This window comes from Antrostomus carolinensis, unplaced genomic scaffold (assembly GCF_000700745.2).
Source record: "Antrostomus carolinensis isolate BGI_N321 unplaced genomic scaffold, ASM70074v2 scaffold54134, whole genome shotgun sequence".
Classification (NCBI taxonomy): Eukaryota; Metazoa; Chordata; class Aves; order Caprimulgiformes; family Caprimulgidae; genus Antrostomus; species Antrostomus carolinensis.
Genome location: NW_010313905.1, coordinates 5179 through 20425, shown reverse-complemented (window position 1 = coordinate 20425; position 15247 = coordinate 5179). Strand labels below are relative to the sequence as shown.

The window sequence follows — 15247 nt, the reverse complement described above, 5'->3', positions numbered from 1 at the left end:
ACATGGTCTACCTGTGGTTAAACCACCACAACATGCCAAAGTCACAGATGTCAGACCACTACATAGGAGTTAACTGTGACATTTCAGAAAGCTTCTCCCAAAAGCTCACTGTACATTCAGATATGGGGTTCTTGCTCAGGCCAACCTCTATGAATTAAACTAGATGTGAAGTCAGGCAGTGCACTCAGAGGAAAAGAACCCTCGCTGGGGGCTCAAGCCATTTTTCCACCTTCATATCCCTATGTTATGTAGCTTGAGCACACAGGCAGAAACATCCTGGTGCATGAAGCTAACCCTCTGATGAGGGTGCCCTGCAGCCACTTTGTCATCTTCTCCTACCCTCATTCCCAGCCCTACCTGCCAGGGTGGCTACAGAGCACGACTTGTTTTGGTCAATCAGACACACATTCCTAGAGTACAGTGTAACAGACATCAGCTTACAAGTAGCAGATGCAGTATAAACCATACTTTTTCTTGTGTTCTGCCTCTGCTTTTGCCTTCTTCTTTTCCTCCATGAGCCTTGCTCTCTTTGCTGCTGCTTCTTGGCGCTTCTTCCTCCTAGCCTCCAGCTCCTCTGGGCTCAGCAAGTGCTTTCTCCTGGTTGACTGTTCCCGGAGGCCTGTGAGAAGTGTCTGGAGAAAGAAGGAAGTAGTATCATGGAAGAAAAAATGCTTACCTAAAAGCCATGTCTGGTGCCCACCTTATCCTACACTCCTTTCCCATTTGTCTACTTGTTCACAGGTCTTAATCATCAGATCGGAATTGTCACATAATATGTGGTTTTGTGATCTAAGTTTATATTGGTGCCCTGCACATCATATCTATCATTTGTTATCAAAACTGCTGAATTGTCAAGCCCTCAAATTCAAGAGCCAACTTTACTACACTGACAGCCAAATCTTTTAACAAGCCTTCTGCAAGCTGTAGGTAAAAGAGAGAAAAGTGTTGGCCTCATTTTCCACAAGCAAATGAAAGAGCATCATGTGCCTTGTCACATCTTCTGTCTTACGTTTGCTTTGTTCCGGAGAGCTCTCCCTTCCTTACTGGTCTCTTCAGTCAAGGCTTTCTGAAGATCCAAAAGCTGATCAAATGCTTTTTTGTCTTCTCTGCTGGGTGCTTTTGAATAATCTTTGCCTTCATACACGTACATGTGATCTTTGAAAAAAAATAATTTAAAAGTGCAAAAAGGAACTGAAAGCCACTAAGATCTACAGCGTACAGTGACATCAAAAGAAATTTGCCTTCTCTGTAACACTGTTCTACCCTCAGCAGAAAAAGATGTTCACTCTCATCATTTTTTTGTATGATCAGTGGCAGCATCGTGTAGAAACAACAGAATCAAGATTTACTTCCTTAGGCAAAAGCTTTTCATTGAAGTCATTTAGACTGGCAAAGAACCTTTTTTCCTATTTCAGTCAATTAACTATTTTAAGCTCTGGCTCCATCACTGTTCTCTTTGGTCTTTCCATCTCTGCCAGGAGCGAATTCATTTAGCTCTGCTATCTAGTTACAGATAACTCTTAAAAAATTGATAGCAAACTTTTTCTTTTGAGCTCCCAAACAAAATAAAAGCACAGGACTCTGGCAATCCAGAGTTACTGCTCATCAAGTGAGCTATTTTCCCCAATAACTATGACACAGTGTGCTACCACTGCTCCTCTTCAAGTTACAAACAGAAAATACCACTCTTTGCTAAGTCTCAGCAAATAATTACTTGTTGCCAGCAAGTGCTGTGGGATGGATAATACCCAGCCTGCAGGGCCATATTCCTGCTTCAGTCACAGATCTATATTTAAGTGCTACTGTGTACTCAAAACAGAAATTCAGTCTTTCTCACTGTGATACTAGAAGAGGGAAAGTATCCTGAGAATTTATTCTCATATAGTATGGAGCTATGAAAAACTAACCATAATTGTGTGACATTTGGACTGGAAGGTAGAGTACTGAAGACAGAGTAGGTCTGTTCTAGTTGTTTAGACACCATGACTCTGCATTTCTTATCTCACACTTTGAAACTTTTTAAGGTCATTTCAACTTGTGATTTTCATGGCCAATAATATTTTGTTTGGAGATAAATACAAAGCATCTGCTATACAGCCTTTCCTTAAGTTACTGTTGTATCTCCAAAACTGTAGACCTATCTTAATGTTTCTCTGTGGGGAAAAAGAGCAGCTGCAATTTGAATATTTCCCCTTTTCTCATGAATTTCATCCGATGTCTTAAAATATTTGAAGCACATGAAGGAATTCAGCCCCCTAGCCACCAAAACTGAGCAAGTATTGTTACCATTACTTTACAAATAGGTGAATAAAGACACAAAAAGAAGAAAAAAAGTAATAAAGGCTCAGATATAAAGCTCATGAGTAGGCTAAACAAAATCCAAGTCACTTAATTAAAAGTCCACTTTTCTTCTTGTTGCCTGAAATATGCCAGCCCTGCCTGGGAAGCCTTCTCTACCAGCACCCAAGTGTCACGCATTTCATAGGTATTTAGATTCATAACTTACTCTCTGTATCCTTCTCTTCACTTTCTTCTTCACATGGCAGCACAACATCCATCACCCACTTCCCTCCTTTTGTCTCTCCAAGGATGTTTTCTAGCTCCACATCCTGTACAGTACTCCCCTCAGAGGACAGCAATTTATCCAAGCCAAATTTCAAGATTTCACTCAGCTTTAACAAACAGAAGGGGAGGTTCAGTATTAATATCTCCTAATTCCATGTCAATCCCAGTGTCTTGAGCTTCTCAGGCTTAAATGGAAAGGATGTACAAGTGGCAAAATCTAAGCCTTAATGTTACCAGTCAAAATACTTATGCTTTAACACACCTAGTTCTCTCAACACCTGACAGGACAGGCCCCTACAACATATCTCCCTCGAACACAACTCATCCAGACTTGAACAGTCATTTTTCTTTGGGGCTAAAGGACAAAACAGCATTGTATTGACTGCATTCAAGCAGCTTTCTTCATAGGCAGAAAGACTGGGCTTGTTTTTTGCCCCCAACTCCTCTAACACAAAAGCTTAAATACCACAAAAATCTATGGGGAGAAAAATATCAGCATGGAATTTCCTATGGGCTCAGTTCCACTTCTCCCACGGAAACTATAATTGCTGAGATACATGTTGACAGGATGGGGAAGGGAGGTAGCAGGGGAAAGGATACAGTAATTCCAAACCTCTCCCAGGTTTAGCTGCACACAAGGGATATATTCCCCTAAATGTCACTTTGCTTGAGGTTTTCAACCCAGGTTCTCAGCACAAACCTCAGCTTTCAGGTCATAATTATAAATCATGCTTCGACACCTGCGACACCGTATTTGCCAAAAGGTCAACAGAAGGTTGACTGAATTTCAGACTAGCAACCAAAAGCTGACTAAGTACTTATCATCAGCTCTGTTTATGAGGGAAAAGCATCACAGACAGATAAGTTCTAGAAACAATGAGTCAGCTTCCACTTTAGATTGGTTATAATTAAAAAAAACCAAACAAGTAAGACAAGGGAAGGGTCTGCCTTCCCTTCTTCTCCAAGAAAACACACCCTTTTTCAACAATGGATGTGCCTCCAAATTGTAAAAATTGTCTTCAAATATCAGATCTTGTCTGGACCTGGGATGTCATTTTGGTTCCTAAGGCATGCAAAAGCTGTCATGTCAATGCACACCTCCCCCAAAACAAAACAAAACTGTTTGGCTAGGTTCATATCAGACATAAATGCAGAAACACTCTGGGACATTTCTAAAGGTGTTACTGGGGTCAAATTGAGGATACAGCTCTATTTTACCTGTAACTCTGCAGCTCCTTGAGGCTTGGGTGCTCCCAGAGCAAACTGACCTCCTTCTACAATGGCATTTGTCAGCCGGAGCTTAGAAGCAGCTCTTCGGTAGATTATTTCTTCAACTGTATCTCGCCCAATCAAGCGGATAATTTTTACAGGCCTTGAAAAGTTTAAGAAAATTCTTATTATTTTCTTTTTTTGAGTTGTACTAAAGCTGGTTCCTTGCATGGAGCACTATCCCCTCACCCACTCCTTTAGTAGGGGGAAAAAAAGCAAGAACAAAATCAACAAAAATAATCAGCAGAAATGCAATGCTGATATAATTGCTACTTGACACAGCAGAAACGCTCACTGAAGAAGTGCAGGCAAACCTTCAGATTCCCTCTCCTACTCCAAATCTACAAACCTCCCACCCTAGACACATGACAAGGACAAGACTGCATGAGGCTGTAACAGAAAAACAAAGACATAAAATCCTCTCTGCTCCCCTTCTTTGATCTTCAATCTATTGTACTTTAACTTTCCATTGCCTATGGATAGGGAAAGCAAAACTGAGAGACCAAGAGAGTCAGCAACCAAACCAGAGGTAGCAACATTTCTCACTTGTGCTGTCCAATTCGGTGAGCTCTTGCTATTGCTTGCAAATCATTTTGTGGGTTAAAATCACTATCAGTAAAAATAACTGTATCTGCTGCTGTCAGGTTCATGCCAACTCCACCTACAAACAAAGAAGAAGGTCACAAAATATGTCACCAGCTGAAAATAAAGAAGAAGCTGAAGCAGGTATGCTATACAAGGTTCTGTCAGATCTGATCAACTGTATCTAATTCAATCCATCTCTCAACCCCAAATCTGAGTCTTGTAAGGAGCTAAAAAGATGGGTAAGCCTTCCATTTCCAGCTCCCAGCTTTCTGCAACAGCCCGAAACCAAGTTGTACTGTGCAACATAGTCAAAAAAAGATAGGGTGCAATTGAACCAACGCAAAGGGGACTGGTTGTCAAGACTGATGAACACAGACATATTCTTCCGCAGGCAGGCAGGCAGATTAACCCAGCAAGGACTGGCTTCACTGAGGCTACAAGGGACTTCCAAAGTCATGACTTGGCTGCAGCACAGAAGCAACTGGTAAATAATCTTCTGAAACAGTGGAAAATACCAGGCCCAACCATACAATAACCAGAGCTTAGGTATTTACATGACTTGAAGTTTTTGAGGTTAGAATTTGGGCTCTCATGGAATGAAAAGGAAAAAAAATACAGTTAATTATATTTTTTAATACCCACTATTGTGACTACACACTGTAGTTAAAGGGGGGGAGCCTGCTGCCTTGCATTTCTTCTAGCTCATGTCAAGCACCTCATCAGAACATCCCTGCAGGTGGAGACAGTCATGCACCTGAAAAATCTCTGTCCATAACTTAACAGCAATGGAAATAACTGTTAGCACACCCATTTGCAGTTGAATACAAGATGCTTTGTCCAGACACAGCAATATGCAGTAAAAACCAACTGTAAGCCTGGCTGACGTAGTCAGGAAGAGTTTAGGCACTGTGGTGAGAGACACACTTAGTCCCACCATCTAGCATTAGGTGCTGCTCTTCAGTCTCTTTACATACTCCTCTCAATGCACTGCGGTATCACTGGAGCCAGACTCACCCAGGAAAAGTCTGACCAGAAGCCCAAAGGAAGACTTAGTTCAAGTTTGATGCTTGAGATTAAGCAGTGTGGATCCCTACTCTGGAGACAAACATAAGCTCATCTCTGTGCTTGCTTGAATAGAGAGACAGGGAGGTTTGAAACTGTGTAGAAGACACAGATCTGCCCGAGGAGCTGACAGGGGAAGAAGCACAGATGGCAGTCCCATGGTGTTCTTTGCAGTCTCAGGACAGTAAAAGGCTCTCATTTGAGTGTGTCTGCCAGCTAGAAAGTGTGTCAATGTTCAGTGAACTCAAGAAGCAATTCCACCAGCTTACTTAAAAGAAGTTTGTTCCCACAAGTCTGGTGCTTGCAGAAATAAAATGTTAGTGAGATTCCTTAAGCTCAACCTGGCACAGGGACAGGCATTATGGGACTTGGAATAAAAAAAGTAACTCAAGCGGCTGCAATATGAAAGTATCTTGGCATCAGCTGCCACAAGGAAAGCAGAGAAACCAGATGTCCTAGCTGAGAGACCCAAGTTTAAGATGTGTCTTGTCTCCCTCAAAAATCCCCCACATGAATAGGCTCTGCAGGATTCAGAACTCCCTGAAATCTTGCCAGAGAGAACAAAAGAAGAGTACAGAACCAACATGGTTTGTTTGTCTCTCCCTTCCTTACTTACCTGCTCTGGTGCTCAGTTTACAGGGAAGATAAAGATGGGCTGTTGACCAAAGTTCTTAATGGCAAGGTGTCTCTCTTCACCCCTGACAGAACCATCCAGCCGCTCGTAGCTGTAGCCTTTTCAAACAAACAACATGTATGTTTCTAAAATTCTGTCTATGCTCTTACCCTCTTACCTCATTCTCTATTGTCTCACTGTTGTCCTGAATCTTTTTATGCCAAACCCTCCTGCCTCGATTCTCATTTTATTGCCTTCAACTCCATTCTTTCCCAGTTAAACCTCATATAAACTGAAGTAGTGACCCTGGTGTCCAGATTGACTGTTGGCAAAGGGTAATTTAGTTGAGTCTGAAGCAAAGACTCTCAGCATTTAATTTACTGCTTGGAAACACAACAGGAAAATTCAGAGCCAAAGTTAAAGAGCATTAGCACACAGTCTCATTTCAGACTATGCTGTGCTGGCTGTTGGCCCCACAAAACAGGCCAACAACCATTGGATCCTCCTTATGCAAACTCACACAGCCTTCAATGTGGGCTTTCCTGTGAGCAAGCAGTATGGGATATGGCCCTACATTTGGCTTTATCCTGCATTATTAGTTGTGCAAACCCATAAACACCAAACAAAAGCCTCTTTCATGGGAAATCCTAAGTAGGCATGGAGCCATGTGGATTGAAACAAAAGAAAATGTCCCAAGAACACTGTGCTAACCTTGCCAAAAATGGTCTGATCCAACCTGCCCTCATAGACATGTTGGGGCCCCACTGCCAACAACTGTTTTAATCAAAAATTAATTTCTTGGTATGAACGTGGCTCAATTTGTGTTCTGTGCTGGACAAACTGAATCCAGAGCAAACCTATTGCCTTCAGTGCAATTACTTCAGGAGTCAGGTACAAAATTGAACACAGGTATATAAAGAAACATTGCTACCCTGCCATCTGTTAGCTCCATTTTATCGAGGAACCAAACCTGAAACTACTTTGAAGAACAACATTTAAGTGCCAGCTCATTTCAGGCAGGTGGTAACACAGCAAAGAGCTGAACTCAAGACCCTCCAACTCACAGCGCCACTGCAAGAATATGGTTTCTTTCTACTAAGAAGCAATAAATCCTCATCACAGTCCCTGCTTCATCCCAGGCAGATCTACCAAAATCAGAGGAACAATATGTGTCAGAGATCATTAGGATAAGCTCTTTGCTGCCAAAGCATGGAGAACTTACCTCTGTAGTCCATGTAGTCTTGCAGGATATCAAGCAGCTGAGTCATCTGAGAAAAGAGCAATACACGGTGGCCACTGGAAGATGAAAATGAGACACCATGAGCCTCAGGATACTGTGACAACATCTCACAGAGTGGCAGAGGGGTTACAATAGCTTAACCAGTCACTGTCGGTCACTGTTACATGGCAAGACCTCACCAGCTCTGTACACTAAGCCTCATGATCCATTCCCTCACCACATTTTCAGCCCCATTACAAATGCAACCAGTTGGCTTTGTCTGCCACCACCAGTTGCCATGTCTAGAGCATGGAGTCACAAGGAGGTAACCAGGCTCTGGCACAGCTCTGCTACTGGCTGGATGCAGCCTGCTGAGAATGCAAAAACGAGCCTCTATAAACAAATCCTCAGCTTCAACCTAGCATTGCAAGGTCTTCCTCACCACATGACCTGCCACACCAGACTGCTCTCAAGTCACACACTACAAAGCATCTTAAATGCTGGGAAAATGTAGTATCAGCATCTCTGTGACAGTAGAGCATTTCCTCCTCCAGCAAACGACCTTCAAAGATCAAACTCTGCTTACAATCATGTATTAAGTGAGAAATCTGCTCTCCTTCCTCCCAGCTCTAGGCCTCAGACAGTGCTCTGTGTAAATCAGACTTCACTGTAGAGCAGAAAAAAGGCGTTTTCAGGTCCAGATTTTGCACAGGGCTGGTCTTGTGGCAAAGACACTCAAGGGAGAGGCACCTATTTGCAAGGTGCTATACAGCAGAAGAACAAAGACCTCCACAACCACATCAGAACTTCCCAAGGTCTGTTGAAGCTCTGTCCTTTGGAAGTAGTCAAAGGGAAATCGCAGCCCAATTAAGAGAGAAGACAGAATTTGTATCATGCAGGAGACACTGCTTCACAGACTGCACAAGAGTGCAAACTGCAGTTTGATTTGCCTCTCATCTGAGAGCCGGAGGTAAATATCCAAGGCCCTTGGGTTCCAGGTTCTGAAGTCATCAGGGTTCAACACAAGGAGTTCTGAATGACATTCCCAAAGCTCAAGTTTCAGCTTATTCGTGGTTTTTGGTCCAGTCAAATTTCTTTTTTCACATTTGCTACGCATTCTGCCTCTGGGGCTAACACAGGCATCACACTAACGCAAGGGAACTCAACTGATGGACAGGAAACCCAGGGTCAAAACTAGGTACCCTGAATATCAGGTCAGATGGTTATTCTCCCAGGCTCACAAATATGAGAACATGTGAGAGAGTTAGTGAAATGTTTTGAGAAATGTTTAAAGGGAAGCTACAAAAATCTTTGAGGTTCCTCTACCATCTCCAATGCAGTTCCTTATACTGAAATACAGACTTCTTTCAGGTAGTCAGTAATGTGTAGTAAATAGGGCAGTGCTTGCATTGTGATGAATACCTGCTCAATCTACAGCTAAATAAGGTAGTTTGCCTTCCCAGTTTACCTCTTCTCCATATGTCAACCCCACCCTACCTTCCTCATCCCAATGTGACATACCCAGTGTGCAAGAATGAAAGGAGTTTATCCAACAAACACAGCTTGCCGCTGGCTTCAACAATATGGTCTCCAATTTCAAAGGGTTCTGGCTCAACACCTGAAACAGAAAGGAGTTTCACAAGCAGACCTAATACTACGCAAGTAACAACTCTGGTCAATCTCAGTGGGTCTGCACTGCCAACTATTGCCAAGCAGACCCCTATGATGCTTGCTTGAGAAGTGATGGTCCTTCTCTGTCTCTAAAGAACATCCCCAGTAGTTCACAAAGCATCGTGATTTCATTGTTTAGGTGAGAGAAGGCGTACAAGTGGAGAGCTGCAGCAAGAAACACAGACTTCACACAGTTCCCTACTTTATTCCTTGTTATTGATGAACTGTCATGTGTTGGAACTGGTCACAAACTCACAGCTGCTACTGATTCAAGCACAACATTGTTTATTACTTGCTTCTTCGAAGCATTACCCTGCCAAACAATAATAGAAAACCACTGTGTAAATCAAGAAACTTATTTTTTTTCTATTTCAAGAGAGAGAATAGTGTTTTCTTACCACTGAAAAGGTAGGGGTGGGCAACACACTTTCGAAGCTGAATTAAGACATTCTGAAGTGTAACCTTCCTTCCTGTTTCACTTTCAAATGCATCTGGAACAAAGAGGACAGAAAACAAACTGAGCAGGAAAGCACATGCTCCATCAGTTGGTGTGACTGGGAATGTCTGGGTACTGAGCACCGCTCTGCAATGCTTCAGCATTGGAGTACCTCTCTCTGTATATCACATCTGCATTTGAATTTCCCATCTCAAGATTAATACAGCTGCTTTCACAAACCAAAACAAAATTTCCCTCACGTTTTTTAGACAAGCTTTTAGAAATAAGTCCCTGATGAAAACTAACCTGCCTTGTCAAACTCCCTGGAACTTTCTGGACTCCCTGGAAAGGGCCACTGTCATTTTTCTAAGAGTGAATTGCAGATGTAGAAATCATTAAAAATAGTGAAAGAAATTTGGTGCAGTTAATTTGAATTTTCCAATTAAAAAAGTAGTATAGCACAATCAAGATCTCCTGGGCAACCAAGAAGTTAGAGAGGGGTGCATTTTTGTGAGGAGAAAAAGAAAACGTGCACACATGCTGATTTTAGAAGAAGGTTCAGATTGCCTGGTGATGTTCATGCAAAGTGCTAGCCCCAGAAGAACAAAGGGTCTCCATCCCCCCAGTTTTACTTTCTCTACAACACATAAGCGCTGCCAAGCCATAAGATGTGGTATGCATAGATGGAAGAGGAGGAATTCACAGAGTAGCAAATACTTTCTCTCTCATACCTCAGGATGCTTTGTCACATTTAGTTTATACACAAAGTGACAAGGAGCAAGCTATTATGGTAAGATTCTGTGGCTGCATTGTCTATAGGGCCCTGTGGTTTCCTCTAGATCCATAAGTGTCTTATTTTATCACAAGCTAAAGTAAAAAAGCAAGCAGCCCAAAGCACTGAATTGGGCATGTTTATTTACAAATATTCTGCAGGCCAAAGTATCTTCTGCTTCACTACATCAGAGCATGGATTTACAAAAGGAGTTAATTTTGTTTTTAAAAGTAGCTGATGGAATACAAGACCCTCAGGTACCTAGATCTTTCATCAAAATGGCCTTGTAGTACTTCCTCTGCAGAGCTGACATTCCATGGTACAGGACCACTTCCACCTTCTTCGGCAGCTCTGCAGCCACCTCGGATTTGACTCTTCGAAGCAAAAATGGCTGCAGCAGATTGTGCAATTCTTTGGCTACACAGAGACAGTGGAAAAAAAGAGCAGATTAGTGCATTAAATGTAAGGAATTTATACAGTACCTTCACAACTATACTTTCAAAATAAATGTATAGGGAACCTTACATCTATTATTGAAATGATTCAAGCCCAATTTTGCAAACAGAGAAACCAAAACATAGCTGCATACTTGAAAGACTTAAGAGCTACATTAAGGTAAGTAATCATTACTTTTAGTGGCTTGTTTTAAAGCTAGTCAGCATTAAAAGAAAGCCAATAAAGAGGATACAACATGCATGTTTCCTAGGCAAGATAACAGCTGGTTCCGATTGAAGTACAACACTGCTCCTGACTGACCTGGCTCACTCTCCTTCTCAATCGCTTGGTAATACTCAACAAACTCCTTCACTTGTTCCTTGGGAAAGATGTCAGGCTCAATAAGGCTGAGTAAGGAGTACAGTTCCTGGAGGCTGTTCTGAATTGGAGTCCCTGTGAGCAGCAGGCTGAAGCCTACTGAGAACTGCAAGAACCATCAACAAAACAAAATTATTAGGGGAAAATATCTGGAGTGTAAAGTTCCTTAATATACAGCTCCACCCACACTACTCTGAAGCTTAACTTAAAGATGACAGGTGGCACAGAACTGCCTGCAGAGAGCTGCAAATGCCTGCCAAAAACATCCATCACAAGGTATGGTGTGACAGTCAAACAGCTCCACCAAACTGACTAGGATGGCACCAGTGCAAGGAAGACAGTGTAAGCAAAATAAGAACAAAGTGTAAAACCAACACCATTAAAATTCTCCATGCTCTCTACGGTCCGATACTGCGGACTCAGTGTTAGGTCACGACAGACGACTGGAAAATGCTGTCGGAACAGGACAGGGAAATGAAACTGCAAGAGACTGTGTTCCATTTTTATTTGCTGGCTAACTCTGACAAACACAGCAACATTATCTGATCCATACTGCTTACAGTGATCCCTGTAAAGAGACTTGGGGAATATGGTTACCTTTGAAAAAATACATGTCTTCTCTCAAGTTTAGAAAATACATTAGGAGGAGAGCTAAGGTGAATCATGCCTATTTCTTTGTGACTACAACCAAAGCTCCTGAAACACAGACATCATGGCCAGTATGTTCGTAAGATATGAGACTTTCAGGAATTTAATTAAAATATATATTTATTTAAAGATACTGTAGTTCATGGTTGCTGATGCCAGCCCAAACCTAATGCCCACGTGTCACTGGCATGACAAGAAGTGTAGCCTTCACTCAGGCATTCATTGTACTTTGGCAGTGTGCTTTAGAAGCTAGAGCAATTCTACTGATTTCAATAAACAAGGGTGGCTCCATTAAATGGGACAATGGAAGTCAATAGTTCATAACTCAAGGTCCCATGAACTAGGCAAGGGTTCCTTCACCCCCCCAGAGCTGGAGATAGCCTCCAGTCACTTTATACTGCCTTGGGTCAGGCAGACTTCTACCACTTCAGTAGCACAGCTGTGGTTCAGCACTCTGTCTGGCAGCTTTACACTTTTAAGTCTCTCAAATTGTTCCAATGCATCAAGTCCAAACACAAGTCAGAATGAGAGAAAAGCTCCAAATAGCACCCACCTCCATGCAAAGCCAACAAGATAGACCTTTATCTGTCTGTCACTAAATATGGGAATATATTCACCAGCTCTGATGGAAACTGGTTGTAGCCTACAGCTTAATAAATATGTCAAAAACCAGACAGAGAATCTGTATGCTATACTGAAGAGGAAAAAGTCTTCAGACATTAAAAAATGGATGAGTTCTTTTACCTCAGAAAGCATCTTATAAAGCAGAGAACTTTGTTTTTTCAGCCTGTGAGCTTCATCCACAACCAAGGCAGCCCAGTTAAAGCTGAACAAACACAAAACACCATCTTCAGTTAGGGGTTGACAATTCATTCTTCTAAGTACAAAAAGACTGAAAAAAAGTGGTGTCTCTGCTTGGCTGAACCCAAGATGATCCCCCCTTCATGAACAACAACCAAGCAAACATGGCAAGTGGGGTGAGAGGAATTCACAAGTATTGGTTTTCAAGAGCCAACACAGTTTTGTAACTATAGCCTGAATAGTTTTTCTGAAATCAAAACTACGTAAATGCACTTTAATTTCTTGCTTCTCTCTCCACTCCTGTTTCTATGGGGAAATGACATAAGCATGGGTTAGTCAAACATTCAAGAAGGTTTATGATTTGGAAAAAAAAAAGAGACATGAATCTAGGCCCTAGCACCTATGTAAAAACCCAACAACTGTGACGAGTGGTGGTGTCAGAGCCATTCAAGCCTTTTGCAAATCACTCAAAACAGGAGCTTCAACTTGTTCTGGGCTTGATACAACTATATGCAGTGTCTCATCAAGTAGGCTGCAGAATCACTGGCTACTAAGCTTAATACAAACTCCAGATCTTTTAAATCCTCAGTGTCTGTGCCTGCTTATCACCAGGGTTTCCACTCCCACATCACAGAATGATTTCCACACAGTCAAGTCTGGCTGATGGGAAGGCAGGGGAGGGAAAGGATGACCCTCCAGCTTTTCTTACCTACGTGCTTCTCTTACCAATGGAATACAACCACAGCGACCTACATTCTCCTCACAGCTCTTCTGTTTCCTTTGATTCCCCTCTTTACTATTTGAGTCCTCCTCCATTGCCAGGACAGTCAAATGTCATTATTATTCTACAGGCACAGCAACTGAATTGCAGAGGGGACACTTCAGTGTGAAGCACTGCAGAAGCTCACGTGCAGAGCAAGAGTCTGATCTTCCAGGCATTTACATTAGAGCAGGGGTCTTGCTCAACTCATTTGTGCTGTCACATTGCTTGTAAGGAGTGGTGGTGATGGGACATCTGATAACTTTGACTCACTTTTACAAAGTGCTCCAAGGTACAAATGATTAGCAACCACTTTTTTTCAGAAGGAATACTAGAGGGCAAAAAACCCCCAAACTTGAGTGGCATGGCTTTGATGTTATGTGCTAGCCTTACAAGTAGGAAATTGCACTGGAGCTGACGTTTCTGTGATACCAGGGCTCATTACTTGTACTTCCTTGGGTTCTACATACCAGGGCAAAGCTGCAAAATAAGCAAAATCATACACAGCAGCGCAGGACGTGATATGAACCTGTAAGGACAGTATTGGCCATGGCTACCTTTCATACAGCCTGGCTTCTATTTATTATGTGTTCATCCAACACAACCTGCTGTTGCCAGCAGTGGCCGAGGGCAGCTGCTTTGAGGAAAGACAAAAGGGCACCCATAGTGGGCCTGATTAGTTCTGGGAGACCCAAAATTGTGTCAGTAGGGGCCACTGGGCTTCTGCTCCAACAAAGATCCTGAGCCATTCTCGATATCTGGCTGACCTCAGCATTTGTCACAGCACTTATCTCTATTGCAATGCATTGGTGCTACTACTAAAAAATTATGAAAATTCCTTCCCATTTCAAGTGTAGGCTTCTGTGAAGTCCTGCATGACCATGACAATACTTCCTACAGGCTGAACTTCAGCTGTATAACCAGTCTCACTAGAAAACATAATGCTCCATAAACCCTCCACAGTTCTGACTGGTGGCAAGAGGCAATGAACTTCAGTATTAGCACATGATCACCATAGTATGATGCAGGTCAATTTCAGCAATTTTGCATCTAATACCTTTATAATCCAAAGCTCTTGAAGATCTTCTCTGTTCTAAATACCAGTCTTCTGGACTGATGTTTAGTGTACTGCTATAAGCCACTATATATCATATTATTTTGAGTTAACTGGCTTGAAAAGTGTCCTTGGGGGAAGTTCACATAAAACTTAGCTGACAGTAAAGATTCTTCACTGAAATCTGGTAAAAACAAAGCTCTCATCATAGGCAAAGAACATCCTTGGCTTTTGAGAAACAAGCATGGGATCTCACACACATAAAACACACACTTAAGAAATGGCTGACAGATGTGCAGAATTGTGAAAAAATTAAAACCAGACTCACAGTTTTAGAAATGCTGCATCTTTCAGGCAAATCTGCAATGAAAGCAAATGAACCATGATTTATGACTTAAGTTAATACAAGAAACAGAGCATCTTTTTGTCTGCTTGCAAACTATGGTGGAGTGGATGAGAGTGGAATGAAGCCATTTATTACCTGAGGAAAGAAACATGACAGCTATTGTAACTACAAGCTGTTGTGACCCTACATTTTAACTCGTCTGCCAAAACACCAGCAGCAGAATCTCAGAGAATTAATGGAAATTTACACACACCACCAATGCTCTTCACCTCTGTAAAGTTTTTCATATCTTTCTCACTCAGTAAGAAACACCATGCACCTTCAGCATCACAATCATTTTCACTCTAACCAAACATATGCTTCAGTGGATTAATCTAAGATATTACAATGAACAGATAGTAACATAAAGTGCAGACATTGCTTGCCCAACTTTTGATTCAGAGGAAGAGAAATCAGGTCACTGAAGGGAAATCTTTAAAAAGCACAGAATTTTATCATCAAAAGCAACAAAGACCAGAAAAATCCTAGCTAAGTTAATATCTCGATACAGTTGTTTGCCTTCTTGGACTTGCTTCAATATGAGCACTTCCATTCATCACAATAAGGACAAGAGTTATCACTGCTACCCATTCC

The 15247-nt window shown here is 42.0% G+C and overlaps 1 protein-coding gene across 1 annotated transcript in view; it reads right to left on the bottom strand.

Moving 5' to 3' along the window:
* Positions 1–468: 468 nt before the first annotated feature.
* The window catches only part of LOC104524532 (chromodomain-helicase-DNA-binding protein 1-like), a gene marked incomplete at its 3' end in the record, with an annotated part of 17967 nt that continues 3188 nt past the window's right edge, over positions 469–15247 (bottom strand). The window contains 14 exon segments of the mRNA XM_010167450.2: positions 469–632; positions 1010–1155; positions 2507–2672; positions 3784–3937; positions 4381–4495; positions 6098–6119; positions 6122–6213; positions 7317–7390; positions 8835–8931; positions 9383–9475; positions 10454–10609; positions 10949–11111; positions 12398–12479; positions 14597–14628. Coding sequence (XP_010165752.2) covers positions 469–632; positions 1010–1155; positions 2507–2672; positions 3784–3937; positions 4381–4495; positions 6098–6119; positions 6122–6213; positions 7317–7390; positions 8835–8931; positions 9383–9475; positions 10454–10609; positions 10949–11111; positions 12398–12479; positions 14597–14628 — 1556 coding nt within the window.